Below are 16,002 nucleotides of genomic sequence, written 5' to 3'. Positions count from 1 at the left end.
AAGAAAATTTACACCTTTTAACCCAAAAAATTATTTTGAGCTTTTGAATTTTTTTAAAGTTTTAATAAACTTTTGCCTACTACACAACAATTATATCACCAGTGGGTTAAGTTCTTAAAATGAAGGAACTCCATTTTACCTTGGGCTATTACGAAGGGGCAGAACTGGGGGGGATTTGACATCATCATATGAAATGTCCACTCAGATGCTTTGTTAAGAAAGAATTCCCATTCCTGGCAATGCAAGAATAGATAAAAACAACGGGGCATTAGTTCCATGAGAAGACAATGCTAGAAAAGTGATAAAGAAAATGGCTAGGAAAATAAAAAGAGGAGGGCGGGGGCGGGCCTTCTGATAATCTAATTTGCCTTTTGATAGTTGGATAAAATAAGTAAATGATGTGATTTCAACAAGCAGAGGAGGGGTTTTATAAAATCCATACAGCACCGTCCCCGGTGTTTGAATTCATCTGTTTCCTGCACCTGTTTTCTTATAAGCAAACTGGATTACTGTGAAGTAGTAACAAAAGCAAAAGCAAAAGCAAATTCAATTGAGAACCAATTAGCAAAGCAATAAGGGACCTTAATTGACTGCACAAGGAAAGAATTAGCAAAGCAATCAGGCGCGAGCAGTTTGGGGACAGAGATAAGAAGTTCTCAGTCTGATCCAAGAAAGCCAAATATCGGAGTCATGGATGCTGCTGGTGACAAATTTAATGTGGATTGGCCTCGACGCGTGCATCCATGATCCCGCAACCACGGAAAAAATCTAGTTTTGGATAGTGGAACTATAGAACTCTCCCACACTGTTTTTACACCGACAAAAACTATAGAATACACTCTCTGTACACATAATCACTCTACATTTATCTCATAAACTATACCACACTGGTGTCGTCTATCAACAGCTAAGCTAGGGAGATTAGGTTTCCTACGCCTATCTCTATTGCTATTCCCCATTCACAGTTAGACTGGTTTCATCAGATAACTCAATCTCCATCAAATTTCAATTTGAGGAGTTATTTAAAGACATACTAACTGGAACCAAGTTTCCGGGCAACCAACCAGAGGACCAACACACAGGAAAAAAAAAAAAAAAAAAGGTGTTGGGTTTGTGTTTCCTAATACGGCCTAAGGCATTGACGATGGTTCAAATTAGTTTCATAGGTTTCGGCCCTAGATTGAACCGATGGTTCAAACACCCTTATTGGTAGCCCAAATAGAAATCGGGATATAATCCCTTAACCCTCCATTCGGAGGAGAAATGGGCCTTGGCCCATTTGCTCAAGGGAGGGAGGAAGCCCATGAAGCTCAAGCCCAAGCCCATTACCATCTTAGCCCATTTTCTCTTATGCCCTAGGCCCTTAATATAAAAGAGATTCTTTCCCCTTTTTTCCCTATGTGTGGCGGCCGATTGTGTTCTCTCTTTTGTTCCCTCTCTCGGCCGATTCTCCTTTCATTGATGGCCCATCCTTTTGGGGTTTTCTTTCCTTCTCAGTCAGATGCTTCTTTCCTTGCTAAATGCTGCACTTTCCTTGTGCGTTGAGGCTGTTCGTCAATGGCATTTGCAACGTCTATTTAGTTCGAGTTGTTGTCTTCTCTTAGAGGTAAGTTTTTTGGCCATTGTTGAACCCATATCTTCGTGATTACTCTCTGTTCCTTGGTGGATCCTACTATGTGTGGAAGCTTGTGTGGCTTGGGTGAGGGGTGTCGATCAGTCGAGAAATTTGGGGGTTTGAGGGCATCTGTTCTTGGGGGGGGGGGGGGGGGGCGAGGGGGGGTTGGGCTCATTTGTGGCTTGGTGTCCCTATTCGTTGGCGTTACTTAAGTGGTGGTTTGTACGAGCCCAGATTTGAGCCTTGGAGCAGTCTTCGTGACTGCCTTTATAGTCGAAACAGGGAGTTTAATTTTCTACCTTGATTTGTTCTTGCATTCAGTTGTTTTGGTTTGATTTCGATTGAGTACTAACCTACCGTTTTGTAGAGATTTTCTGTAACAATTGGTATCAGAGCCTTGTGTGGCTCTTGGGTTACTCGAAATCAAGACCTAATTGAGAAACCCCTTTCGATTTTGGGTTCGATTTCATGGTAAGAGTTTATCAAAGCCAAATCTGTGTTGCCTTGATTGCTGTGTGCAGGACTCAATTTGGGGGTGAAACAGCCCATAGCCGAAAATCAATCGACCAAGGAAAGTCCCCTTAATCGACGGTGGCTCGTAAGGAGACGACTGCAGCGACGCGTGCCAACTTCGGCAAAGGCAATGGTTCAAACTCTTTTCTGTTTACAAATTGTTAAAACAATCCGCTCGGTGAGAAATTTTCAAACCCTAGTTAAATTTTCAGCAACTAGCAAGTCATCGTGTGGGGGTGACCATTAGGTTTTGGGGGTTATTCTGTGGTGGTAACCATTGCTTGTTGCTAGAATTAGGATTATTAGTGATTTTCTTATGCGAGCATAACTTGTTTTAATGCGATTAAGTCTTGCTTAGAAAATCAGTTGCTTAGTGCTGTGTGTGAATTTTGCCTGGTCTGATCCTTTGTGGGTTCCAGTGGCTGTTTATGATTTACTATTATCTAAACTGCTTAGTGCCTTTTAGATATTGCGAAGTAAACTTGTGTTATTTGGTACCCATTTTTTTGTTGGAATTGATTCTAAATGAATCTATTGCCTAAGTTTTAAATTGAAACTTTGTGTTTTTTTTGTATGTCTACTTAGGCAGCATCGTATCTGTGTTTATTTTGTTGCTACCATATTGAGATATTCTTTTTTTGAGATTTATCTATGGCTATTTTAACTACTTAGTGTTTTAAAATTGTGCCTAATAAATCTGCCCCTTGATTGAATCTGTTTTGTGCATACCCATTATTTAGGATACAGTGTGAAAAACTTAGGCTGCGTTCTCTTTACTTTTTAATTTTCAGTTTTGAGTTTTGAATTCATTTTTAGTTTTCTGTTTTGGTAGTCTGTTTTTAGAAAATTAAAAATGTGTTCTCTTTGTCATTTTGAAAAACTATTTCTCAAAACAGAAAATTAAAAAACGCATTCTCTTTTGAAATTTAGAAAATAAAATTTTAATGATATTTTATTCAATAAATTTGATTATTCAGTAAACTAAAAATATTTAATGTTTATAAATTATTAAAAAAATATTTACATTTTAAAGTTAATGAATTTTGTAATATTTTTTTCATTATAATAATAAAATATGAATAAATAAATGTGTTTTGAGTTTATTTTGAATGAAAACACTTAAAACAATTTTTTGTTGTTTTGAGTTTTCTTTACATTTTTTTTTTATTTTCAAAAATGCATTTTTAAAAACAGTAAAGAGAACGCGTTTTTATTATTTTAGAAAATTGAAAACTAAAAATGACTTGAAAACAGCAAAGAGAATGCAACCTTAGTGTTTTGTAGGTTGCACTTCTTATTTGTGTGTTAATCATATTCTTTGTGAATATGGCTACACATTTTGAAATGTGGGTGTTCGATGGGAAGGAGGACTTTTCTATTTAACAATAGAAAATGAAAGGGATTTTAGTTCAACAAAAAAGTATCAAAAGCCATTGATGGTAAATATCCTGAAAACACAACAGCTAAATGAAAATCAGAAATAGATGAACTTGTCTATACTTCTATAATCTTGCATCTCTCTGATTCAGTGTTAAGGAAAGTAGGAAAACTTGACACAATTAAAGAACTTTGAAAAAAATTGAAAAAACTATATGTTAAGAAATCCACCCCTAATAAGCTTTATTTGCTTGAAAGTTTCTTTAATTTTAAGATTGACCCCTCTATGAACATAAATGACAACTTAGATGTCTTTAACAAGTTGGTTCAAGATATCACGAATTGTAGTGAAAAAGTGTCTGAGGAATATAAGGCGGTAATTCTTTTGAATGTCATTCCTAATGCCTATAAAGAGGTAAAAAATGCCATCAAGTATGGTAAGGATACTCTAACACCAGAAATTGTCATAGATTCTCTTAAAAGTAAAGAAATTGAACTTGAAAGTGAGAAAAAATATGGTGAGGTCCACAAGATGAGGGGTAGGTCTCAATTAAGGAGTCAAGAGGAAGGTAGCAAGAAAGGGAAATGTAGGTCAAAATCCAAAACCCAAGGGAAGGGTAAGAAGTGTTACGGTTGTGGGAAAATCCGACACTTTATTAATGACTGTTATGCCAAGAAAAGTAAACAAAAGGAAGAAGCCAATGTAGTGACCCCCTATGACCCTAGTGAGGTTGGTGAGGTGTTCACATTCTTAGATTTAACATTTTGAGTGTCATGAATGGATTCTCAAGCGAGGTGGAGAGCCGTCATAAATAGAACCTCAAGTAAGGTGGAGAGTCTTAGCCAACTCATTTTAAAGTGAGATCCTAACCTAAGTGGTAGGATGAGTTAGATCATAGCCTAAGTGGGAGGATTAGAGAGATTCTAGGCTAAGTGGAAGGATGAGATGAGGCCTTAAAAACATGTTTATGCATTTGTTGCATTTCCTATGTGGATGATATGCATTTGTTGCATTTTCTATGTGAATAATATGCATTTGTTGTATATTTAAGCTTTTGTTGCTTATAAGCATTTATTGCCTATCTTATGCATTTGTTGCATGTTTTGCATCTGTTGCAAGTTTTGCATTTGTTGCATGTGCTTGTTTTGTGTTGCCTATGTGTGCTGGCCTCATTAGGAATCAAGATGGAGATTGTTGGGTTTGTGTTTCCTAATGAGGCCCAAAGCGATGACGATAGTTCAGGTTAATTTCATAGGCTTTGGCCCGGAATTGAAGCGACGGTTTAAACACCCTTATTGGCAGCCCAAATAGAAGTCAGACCATAAGCCCTTAACCCTCCATTTGGAAGAGAAATGGGCCTTGGCCCATTTGCTCAAAGGAAGGAGGAAGCCCAAGCCCATTTTCTCTTGTGCCCTAAGCCCTTAATATAAAAGGGATTCTTTCCCCTTTTTGCCCTATGTGTGGCGATCGATTGTGTTTTCTCTCTTGTTCCCTTTCTCGATCGATTCTCCTTTCATTGATGGCTGATCCTCTTGGGATTTTCTTTCCTTCTTGGTCAGATGCTTCTTTCCTTGCTGAGTGTCGCAATTTCTTTGTGCATTGAGGCTGTTCGTCAATGGCGTTTGCAACGCCTATTTAGTCCGAGTTGTTGTCTTCTCTTGGAGGTAAGTTTTTTGGTTATTGTTGAACCCATATCTTCGTGATTACTCTTTGTTCCTTGGTGGATCCTACTGTGTGTGGAAGCTTGTGTGACTTGGGTAACGGGTGTCAATCGGCTAAGAGATTTGGGGGTTTGAGGGCATCAGTTCTTAGGGGGTTTGGGCTTCTTTGTGGCTCGGTGTCCCTATTCGTTGGAGTTACCTAAGTGGTGTTTTGGACAAGCCTAGATTTGAGCCTTGGAGCAGTCTTCGTGACTGTATTTATAGCTAAAACAAGGAGTTTAATTTTCTATCTTGATTTGTTCTTGCATTCAGTTGTTTTGGTTTGATTTCGATTGAGTACTAACCCACTGTTTTGTAGAGATTTTTCGCAACAAAGGGAAAGAGCAAGTATAAGGAAAAGCTAGTAAGAAGCAAGAAAAGAGCATACCAAAGAACCAGAATGTAAAAGGCACGGTGAGACAAGACCACATATCTTTCCTAATCTGGCCTGAACCCACATTAGATAAGGGAAAATTTAACCCAAAAGATACTCTGGCAGCCGCGATGGTGGCAATACAAGATAATTCTTACTCATTTGTTTATTTACATCAATTATCATTATGTGAGTCACCAGATAATTCTCACAACGACGACCTAGATGCTCCACAACCTGGTAGAATTGATTGTTCTCTTATGGTGCTGCTGCTTCTTCTTTAGGGACCTCTAAAGAAGACGATGGACCTTCAGTTGCATCATCATCATCATCGTCATAAGGGCGAATGCCATTTTCATTGTGCTCTGGTTCTTCTTCCATTCTGGATTCAAAAATTTGATGGGTATTCGGGTTCATGCTTGGAGAGCGTTGCTTGAAGTGGCCATTGGTGCAATAGTGGAGGAGGAAGCCGGGTAGGCTTGCTGGTTCGACTAGCAGTCTTGTGTCCAGTTACACGTATTTGGCTCCTTTTGGAAAGGTAAGGCTACGGGCCAGAGTTCTTAACATTCCCTCTTATGAAAATGATTTGTGCATGTGTTGTTTTATTTTGATTTTATATATAATAAGAAATGAAGAGAGGATAATGATATAATTATATATATGTTATATATATTTCCAAATTGAATTGATATATCTAAAGGACCAAAATGGCAAAATCTATGTTTCATCCAAGGGAGATGCACAAATAATTACATTGTCTCTTGTGGTTTTTGAGTCACACGGATTATTATAAATTTAATGAGCTAAATAATTCACCAGAACTCTAAAATTTACATGTGTAATTATTATGAGCGATTTTAATGAAGTCAACTATTATAAGTTCTCTCTTTGATTATAAAGGATTTCTTTTTATTAAGAAAATTAATAATTAAAGAATTTTAATATAAATGATTTAATATGTAATTAAGCAAGATTGTTAAAATCGTCAAATCGTAAGAAAATCTTCTCGATATGTAAAATCGTAAAATTAAGTGCGATTTAATTTTAAAATTATAAGAATTTTTGATATAAAAAATTATAAATTATTCTTATAAAATTCAGAGTTTAACAACTATGTAATTGAGATAAAAAAAAAAAAAAACTTAAACAGACTTGGTACTGCTACGTGGGTGACCTCGTATTTAGCCGAACTTTGGCGACCCCCAATTAATAATTTAGCTAATTCAATTAAAATTATTGATTGACGGAATCAAATACTAGCGATAAGGTGTACAGGTGTACATACGTAATTCTGGGAGAAGAAGGGCACAATTGCGTCGCACGAGCCACGACATTAACCAATGGCGTGAAGCCAAACAATGTCACCAGGTGAGGTGTCGAACGCCAATTGGTTAAGCATCCAAGCCGGGACCCCCTTATATATAGTCTCTTCCCCAGCTGTCCTCTCACTCCTAAACTGGTGAGTGATTCCAGAGAACAGAGACAATGGCCGGAAAGCGGACCTTCTCACTAGCACTCGTGTGGACGCTAGCTGTACTCGGAACCCTAGCTCTCGCTCAGGTCCTCTATCTCTCTGTCTCTCTAATCTGTCTTCAGATTTGATCATCTCACAAAATCTCCATTGATCTTCACCTTAGATCTGAAATTTCTAGGGTTTCCAACGACCTATACCATTATGTATTTGAGATATTCTAAGTTGGTTGTTTCGTTATTGATCGCGTCGATAACTAAACGTAGACCGATCAATAATCGTGTGTATTTGCAGTTCTGTAGCAGTAAGCGATGCTTTACTGCATGCTCGTAGGAAATTAAGTTATGTTTGGAATCGAATTGGTTGTTTCGTGTGATGGATGATATGGTGATGTAATTTTCCATTCAGGCGAAGAAGAAGTCGCAAGAGGATTTGAAGGAAGTGACACACAAAGTTTACTTCGATGTTGAGATTGGCGGAAAGCCTGCAGGTTGTGTTTGCAATATAGGTTGATATGTCTAATGTTGTTTCGAAATTATGGATTCTTTTACTTCTATATGTTTTCTGTTTATTGTTATCTGATCTTTGCCTCTTTGAAGACAAAGAAGCAGACTTAGCAACATATACTTCATTACTTTCTCTTGAGTGGTTTTTTCTCCCCACATTTGTTATGGTGGTGTGAAAGCAAAGAAAATTTTTTCATGGATCTATGCTGACTTACTGAGAAGTGAAAGCAAAAGGTCTATACTATTGTTGCTCTCTTGCTGTGATCTATCACTATTCTTTCCTCAGCATAGAAGGATTAATAAAATATGCATGTATTTATCTGATGCATTATTGTATCCATATGTTTCTGTTTGCCATTTCCAAAAAAATCTCTTTGGTGATTCCTCAGGAACAAATGTTGCCCCTATAACTTTCTTTTTCCTTATTTATATTCTTTACTTTGTGTTTTCTGGAAGTGAAACTTTATGTTCATGTAAGCGCGCGCTCATGATGTTGACACTTTGCCATTACCACCGTCTTTTTCCAGGTCGTATTGTCATGGGTCTCTTTGGGAAGACAGTTCCTAAGACAGCAGGTTGGCCTCTCATATTTCTTAAGAGGCAATCAACATTTTTAGGGATAGATGATGATAAATTTTCTTGTGTACATTTTAACGTGAGCTTTTAACATTTATACTTGTTTCTTTTTCTTTTTCCTTTTCTTTCTGCAGAGAATTTTCGGGCATTGTGTACAGGTACATTCGAGAAGTCAGTGTGATTGCCATTTTGAATTTTGCCCATCGGTTCAGACATCTTATTCCTCTTGAGTTCATGATACGAACAAATAAAATTCTACATTTTTGTTGAGATACTAACAGTAAGATATTTAGTTACTGCTAATTTGTTTTAGGTCTATGTTCTGGAGAATGTTTGGTCTAGGTTTAGATAAATGTATGTAGCTAAAGGGCTTGGCAGTAAAACAGTCCCCCCTAATTATTTGCTGTCAATTAAACCCTCGCCAATGAAAATGATTCCATCAGTCAGAGCCTGCTGTTCTAGAAGTTAGTTTACCATGCATGCATATATTTCTTGCTTCAGGGGAGAACGGTGTTGGAAAGAGTGGGAAACCTCTTCATTACAAGGGAAGCAAATTTCATAGGATTATTCCCAGCTTCATGATCCAGGGAGGTGATTTTACACTTGGTGATGGAAGAGGTGGGGAATCAATATATGGAGAAAAGTTTGCTGATGAGAACTTCAAGCTGAAGCATACTGGGCCAGGTATTAGATAGGTTTAGGAGTCTTAATAGTAGTAAGATCAAATTATACGATTTATCCAAACAAACTGCAGTAATACTACTTGATCCTGGATCAAGGAAATATACCTAGACGATTGTCTCTAAATTTGTTTTTGTTTCTTGTGTGTAGGGTTTCTTTCAATGGCAAATTCTGGTCCTGACACAAATGGTTCACAGTTTTTCATTACAACTGTCACAACTAGCTGGTACGTAGGTGTGAAGAATTTTATTTGTGTATTATGAGAAAAGGCTTGCGATTGTTGTTGTTATAATCATTTTAGCAGCTTTTAAGTAGGCTTAAATCAAAGTCATTATCACTGGTCATCTTCGCATGCCTGCCAACCAATTTGGCGGGCAACAATTATATTTGCAATCAAGGTTTTCCCAAACCTTCCTGTGTGCATTTGTGTCATCCACATAGACGTGGCCTAAATTTTGTAGTTTAATTATCAATTTTATTTGTACCTTTTTAATTAATCTACAGGTTGGATGGTCGGCATGTCGTGTTTGGAAAAGTGCTATCTGGCATGGATGTGGTTTACAAAATGGAAGCTGAAGGCCGGCAGAACGGCACACCCAAGAGCACAGTTGTAATTGCAGACAGTGGCGAACTTCCGCTGTAGTTTTGTACTTCCTCTGTTTGTTCTCCTTTTCAAGTTTATTCTAGACATTGGCATTTTTCTTCTCTTTGTTACATTGACACTCTTCCGATATAACATTATGAAACTGGTTTTTACTTAAGTTCGTTTTTTTTTCATTTCATTCAATCACAAACTTTCACGCTAACACAGTCCGAACGCGTAGGATTGGTTGATTCAATCCTGCTGTTATATCATCATGGCCGAGGTTGGGATTCATGATATCATTTTTCCTATAGCTGGTATATTGACCTCAAGGAGGGCCCGACAAGTCTTAGATTGATTGGTCGGCGGCTAAAATTATCACAATTTCCTTAATTTCATCTGGATCCACCAATCCGTTCACCAAATTCAAGATTATCCGTGCTCTATACAAACGATATGCATCTTTTTGTTTAATCAAAATAGGTCCAATCGGTACCGTATCATATAACAGGTCAGTTCTGGTGACAGCTGCCCGCCTCACTGTAAAAGAAAACAATACGTTACAAAAAAAAAAAAAAAAATTGAGAAATGTGGAGTTAAAAATTGCCATGCTTACTAAAATCAGTTTGGACAACCTACATCTATATATATCATAATTATAGAAAGAATATGTAAGTTGTGAAAAAGAAACACACTTACAACAAAATAGAAGTTACTAAGTGCACAAGAAATCCAGTAATTTTTACTTGAAAAAAGTGCAAAAACAAAAGGGACTTCAGTCTTAGCTAAAATGATTATTACTCTAGAACACATCATAATTATAGTGTTTCGAGGCTTGGATTTTACTCTAGCAGAGTAAGCTTTGCTATTTTCACGGGTATTGCCAGTTTTAATTTATTTATTGCTAAGAAAAGTTGACAAAGCCAAACTCAACCGAAGCTAGAAGATGCACCCTGAGAGTCGGGTAGAGTTTGCTGGCAACAACAGAAGCCCTCTCTTGGCCACAAATGTTTTGTACAGAAAAAGGAAATGGTAGATCTATGATCAAACCAACATGGTAGCTTTTTACAATATACTTCTATATTGTGGGTATAGGGGAACTCTTTCTCCTTGGTGCTCAGCGTAAATTAACTCGCGATCAGGTTAAATAAACCCCCCCAAAAAGAAAGTGCACCAGAAGTGCTAAAACCTAGACATTACATAATGAATCAATGATCTATACTTACTTTGCCTCGCGAGAAAAATCCTACTTTTGTTCTCTTGGGCATCAGCCCTGTTTGCATGCAGTGTTTTCAGAGGACAAAAATGCACAACGAAGATTGACGTCAAAAAGCACAAACTGGGCTATTTCCTTTTGAACCAAGGAGGGAGCAGCGAAACACAATCCCGTGGTAACAGCTGCAGCCTTTACAGACAACTAAACTGAACTACAAATGTCACAGGGAATTGATCATCCTACAATACGTCATTTATGTAAAAACAATTTAACTATGCTACCTAGAATCATTGCGTATACCAACTGGAGAGCCTTCAAAAATTACGACTACAAATCACAAACTCTGCACTAACAACACCCCCTCAATTTTTCATATGAATCTTGGCTTCCCCTTGAAGAGAGTGGATACTAAACATGTAATGCTAGAACATGAAAACAAAAATACCTCCCTGCATCTGAATTCTGAAGTGATACAGCACATATTTGACAACAGTTCCTATACAAAATTAAGAAACTCATACACAACATCTAGTTTCTAACTTTCAGTTGATGCAGTAAACATATATTATATTTCAATATCAAGGATACCAAAGGTATCATCTTCATTATTGTGACTCAAGTATGTCAATGACATCTGAAGCATTTCAGTGCAGAGAACAGGAAAATAAACTCGAATGTCAAGCAGGGATGAAAACTGCAAATGATCAGCTGGAGATGATGGGGGAAACGTTGTGGGCAAAAGAATAAGGCTAATAGAGCATTAGGAGAGAGAAATAGCAGTATGGCATTAATGATATGATGAGGGCAGAATATCCACTATTTACATAGTTATCATATCTCACGTCTTTTTATTTGATGAGTTTTACACGGTCACCCGCCTAATGCAACTTCCTCCTTTATCTTGGTCTGAGACTGGTTGCATATATGCAGAACACCTTCAACGGTAGAAATGTTGAAGGAATTACTCAATCCACAGATGGCCTTTATCATAGTTAGGGAATAGTTATCATAATGAGAGGTAATTTAACAAGTCAGTATTGGTTCAATAGTTCACCAGCAGCTTAATTGTTTCAGCTTCTCAAATAATTAAAAAGTACACACACACACACACACACACAAAAAAAAAAAAGAAGCTCCATATCAATCACTGTGTTTGAATAGAAATTCTTATACAGATTTTAATAAAGGGCATCTTCAATGGGCGAGGCTCCCTCCTTGTAAGTCGAAAAAGGGTTGTCTTTGTATGCAGTCTTATCCTTATTTTTTCAAAAGAGACTATTTCTTCAACTCGAATCCATGACATTTCAGCCACAAAAGAGCAACCTTACCATTGCTGTAAAGGCTTGTCCTCGCTTATACAAAATTTAATAAAAATGAACAATTAGAATAAAGAATAACATAAGTAGGTGTCCATGCTATACCACTTCATCAATGAACACTAACCAAGGTAACTGAACGAAACAGAGAGAATGCATGTTAACACGGATATAATATTTATTTTTGAGGAAAACAGGATATTCAGGATAGGAGTTGGTATCAATAGAAGGAAAATGAAAACTTGTGTGAGCTAAAATCCAAGTAGTAACTTAAGCAACATCATGTAGTTTCTAGTAATGAGCAACCTGAAGGACTACATGGAAATAATCATCACAGTTCCTAACATACTAGTTTGTGAAGAATAATCAAGAAGTTACACAGTCCAATAGAACAATAATCACAAGCCTTAATCTCACTAGCTCAGGGTCAACTACATAAATTCTACCTCTCCAAATATCTCCATCTATGGCAATAACCTTTTAAGATCATCATAACCTATGTCATGTCTAAGGATTTTCCACCAAGTTTTCTTTAGGCTTCCTCTGCCTCTTTCTTTTTTCAGATATATGGCAAGTGGATGAAATAGAAGAATCTCCAAATATCTCCATCAATGGCAATATCCTTTGTAAGGTCATCATAATCTATGACATGTCTAAGGATTTTCCACCAAGTTTTCTGTAGGCTTCCTCTACCTCTTTTGCTATTAATTTATTCAATTTCATCCACTTGCCATATAGCTAAAGAAAAAAAGGTAACTGTTTTATTAATCACATACCTTAGGTTTTGAAACAATTACAATAGAGAGTTTACTTCAAAAAAAATGGTTGAGGCTTATTCTGGGGGTTGGGGTTTAATTGTTCACACGAATAATAGCAATAAAAACAGAAGTCCTGCAGCAATTAGTTGAAGTTACATTATGTCACATTCATACTTGTGTGGCCAATTTGTGGAGGAATGATGTATTAGCTTTCTCACCTCTTGAGGAGGAAAAAAAAAAAGAAGCCATATTATTTTTCAATAACCAGATCTCCTGAAGATTAGAATATATCTTGAAGAAGCTAGCATCATGGATTAGGACAACATATGTATCTATTATTAACAGAGCCCTAAATTACTGCTGTTTTAATCATATATGAACGTGCATCACTGCAACACCAAGTGCAGATTATATGTATCATATAACTCATACATAAAATATCCTTACACACAAAGAAAAACCCAGATTATTGTGTTGTTACAGTGCTTTTTCTTTGTTTCGTACCTAAGCCACAAATGGTATATGTTGTTCCTTCCATACCTGCTGGTTTAACAAGACTTCAGAAAATCAGCCACTGTTTTTGCTACTAAGCAGTTCATAACCAGATCAGACCAGATGATGAGGCAATACATGGTTTATCTTTTCCGTGTGGATATAGGCAATGTCAGAGAACCTGGGCCAGTGATGTGTGCTTGGTGACCGTAGAAGATTCAATTCTCTCTTGATTTAAATTAGGGTGAGGTGCAGAAAATGTGTAGAGACCCTTACCCTTTCCACATCAGTCTATGTTATTAGTCAATTGGCCAGTATTTCCTCAAATCCTAGATGGGATCCACAGAATGAACCTATGCTTCTGTCAAAAATTCAAGCAGTTAAAAAGGCGCCCGATGATAAAACCCCCCCAATAAGGCATTTATCAATCCATGGATGATATCGTTGTCACGATTTTTATTCCTAGAGGACAAGATAAATAATTCTCATTCCCTGTCATCTCTTATCAGATCTAAGTGCTTCATTCTATATCAAACAACATGGGCTCTTGTTAGAAGAATTGGTCCTCTGTATTGAGCTTGGTATTGTTTATCAAAGGCCATACTCTATAGCCCTTTATCAAGGTGTAGGAAATAACCTCTGCATTTCTAGCTTATTAATTATGACCTCAGGATGGTTCCCTTAAAGAGGAGCCAACAAAATTAACCTTTAATCAGCAGTAACATTAACATACCTCCTCCTCTAAAGCTGGATACTTTTTCTTCTTTTCCATCCCTCCAAGCCAGAATAAGCAAGTATCCTCCTGTACTTTTGGTTGGTCTGACAACAACAGGAACTTCACTTGCAGTCTAGGTTCTTATAAATGTCTTTGTTTCAACCTTCTATATAGTTTTCCTAATGCAAATTCATTGTTAAAAACAGAACAGGGACGAGAAATTCAAACAATAAGGAACAGAGGTCGTTGATACTAAGCTCTTTTGCAATATAGTGTGTCCCGAATACCAAAGATGTGAGAACATATTACATAAAATTATTTATTCTGAGAATTTAACTAGTAATAACATAGCCCTGCTTGCTCATCTTGGAGCTTTATGTTAGTAGACTGTATGTGAGCCAATTTTCATGATACTTTCACATTCACTTCAAATGTCAATGGAGCAATTTAATTCCACTTAGGATCAAATATTATTGATGCATTTGTCTTAACAGAAGCATTCATACTCACTATGTACATTCAGAAGTCTGGCAAAGATTGAAGAGATCCAGAAGAGGTAAGAAATCTGCCAGAATTAGAAACCACAATAAAATATCAGCAAATTTTAAAAGAAATAACAAAAACGAAGAAACTATTTATCCAAGTTCTAGAATCTCATAGGAGTTTGTTGATATATTTCTTGTTCCTTCATAAACTCATAAGGACAGTACATACAGTATTCAGTTAATTTCTTCATCTCTCCTTAAATCCAAATCCCCATCGCAAACAAAAAGAATATCACATTGCACCTGGACCATTGAAAGATGAAAGACGAATTATAAACTTTAGCATATCTCCAAATATTAGACTTGGCCATAATTCTTATATCAGTTTTTAATTGTGCCATTATGCCATAATTCTTATATCAGTTTTTTACGCTAATTTTTCATGACCTGCCTATAGCTAATAAATCCAATTTCCTCAATGGTTATTCGCAAATGATTAGCAATTGAAGAAGCTAACAGATTTATGCAGATTCGAGACAGACAAGCAAACAGAAAGTATGTACCTCAGTAGGTCTGTGGGCAGCAAGCAACAAAAGATAGTCCCGCAGCATCATCCTTATAATCACAGAAAGATAACGAAAGCACCAAATAAGCATCGCATTTATCATTAGCACCGCCACCAACCCAAGTATAACTTAAAGGAATCAATAATCCAAGCGGAAATGAGATCTCAGAGACGCAATAGACGGAACATCTAATTGACCTTTATTCCAAACACTATAAACCAATGCCAAGCGAAGGACAGATTAAACCGAACCTAGAGAGAACTAAACAGAGCAAAGCTTATTAATTCACTGTTATCGCTAAGGTCAACGCAATAGCTCACAGATAAGAGTGATCGGAAATTACTGAAATTGATCGATCGGCGAGTTGGATGACTTTGACGAATGAATTCAAGCGCCGGTACTATGGACCTTGCTGATGTTGGTCTTCTCCATGTTGTGGTGGTGGTGGTGGTCGTCGATGTTGGAAGCCAGGATTGCGCGTCGCTGCCGAACAACGTTGGAGAAATTGGAGGAGAGATCGGAGTAGAGGGATACGATTTTAGATATGTTACCGTTGATCTCACGAATTAGGGCAACGTTCTTGACGAGGTTCTCAGGGATCTTGGATTGATGATTCTCGTCAACTTGGTGAATCAACAGCCGATTCCGATCCAACACCGACTGGACCTGGCGAAAGCTCTTGCTCAACACGTTCCAGACCTCCTTATCACACTCCTCTCCATCATCATCTTCTTCATCGTCGCAGTCGAATCCATTCGCTTCGTCTCCGTTCAGGCGTCGGCCACGGCGGAGGTGGTGGTTGTTGTTGGCCGTGATCGTTAGGGTTTGACAGGTGTCCTCCATGCTGAATCTACGGCGGGACGACTGATTCGAGCGCGTTATGCTCTCTCTCTCTCCCTCCCTCCCTCTCTACGGTATAGTTTTTGCAGCTGGACAAAAACTCAAACACAGGCGCTTTATATGCAGAGAGAGAAAAAACATTACCAACCGACAACTCTAAATGGCGGTTGCTACATTTTCCCTTCAATTTAATTACAATTAGACCCCACAACTATGAA

At 37.4% G+C, this 16,002-nt stretch overlaps 2 protein-coding genes and 1 long non-coding RNA gene across 4 annotated transcripts; 1 reads left to right on the top strand and 2 right to left on the bottom strand.

The window, feature by feature from the left end:
• Window positions 1–6,972: 6,972 nt before the first annotated feature.
• Window positions 6,973–9,574, top strand: LOC127796901 (peptidyl-prolyl cis-trans isomerase CYP19-4-like). Its single transcript, XM_052329309.1, has 7 exons — window positions 6,973–7,139; window positions 7,459–7,540; window positions 8,084–8,131; window positions 8,267–8,290; window positions 8,634–8,816; window positions 8,964–9,039; window positions 9,318–9,574. The coding sequence occupies exons 1-7, from the start codon at window positions 7,065–7,067 to the stop codon at window positions 9,454–9,456; spliced, it is 627 nt and encodes a 208-aa protein (XP_052185269.1). The 5' UTR covers window positions 6,973–7,064; the 3' UTR covers window positions 9,457–9,574.
• A 1,804-nt stretch (window positions 9,575–11,378) lies between these two features.
• LOC127796911 (uncharacterized) lies at window positions 11,379–15,310 on the bottom strand. 2 transcript variants are annotated; one of them, XR_008022102.1, is made up of 5 exons: window positions 15,288–15,310; window positions 14,942–14,993; window positions 14,608–14,681; window positions 14,404–14,458; window positions 11,379–14,072 (listed from the first exon to the last, which is right to left on the bottom strand). It is a non-coding gene; the product is annotated as an uncharacterized LOC127796911 (long non-coding RNA). The 2 variants fall into 2 exon arrangements; XR_008022101.1 differs by having other exon boundaries at window positions 11,379–14,458.
• A 21-nt stretch (window positions 15,311–15,331) lies between these two features.
• Window positions 15,332–15,787, bottom strand: LOC127788441 (protein EARLY FLOWERING 4-like). Its single transcript, XM_052316744.1, has one exon. It carries the CDS (start codon window positions 15,785–15,787, stop codon window positions 15,332–15,334), a length of 456 nt encoding a protein of 151 aa, XP_052172704.1.
• Between the last annotated feature and the right edge of the window lie 215 nt (window positions 15,788–16,002).

The sequence above is a fragment of the Diospyros lotus genome, chromosome 1, assembly GCF_014633365.1.
Source record: "Diospyros lotus cultivar Yz01 chromosome 1, ASM1463336v1, whole genome shotgun sequence".
In the NCBI taxonomy this organism is placed as follows: domain Eukaryota; kingdom Viridiplantae; phylum Streptophyta; class Magnoliopsida; order Ericales; family Ebenaceae; genus Diospyros; species Diospyros lotus.
The sequence above is the reverse complement of the archived record's forward strand: the minus strand, read 5'-3'. Positions and strand labels throughout refer to the sequence as shown.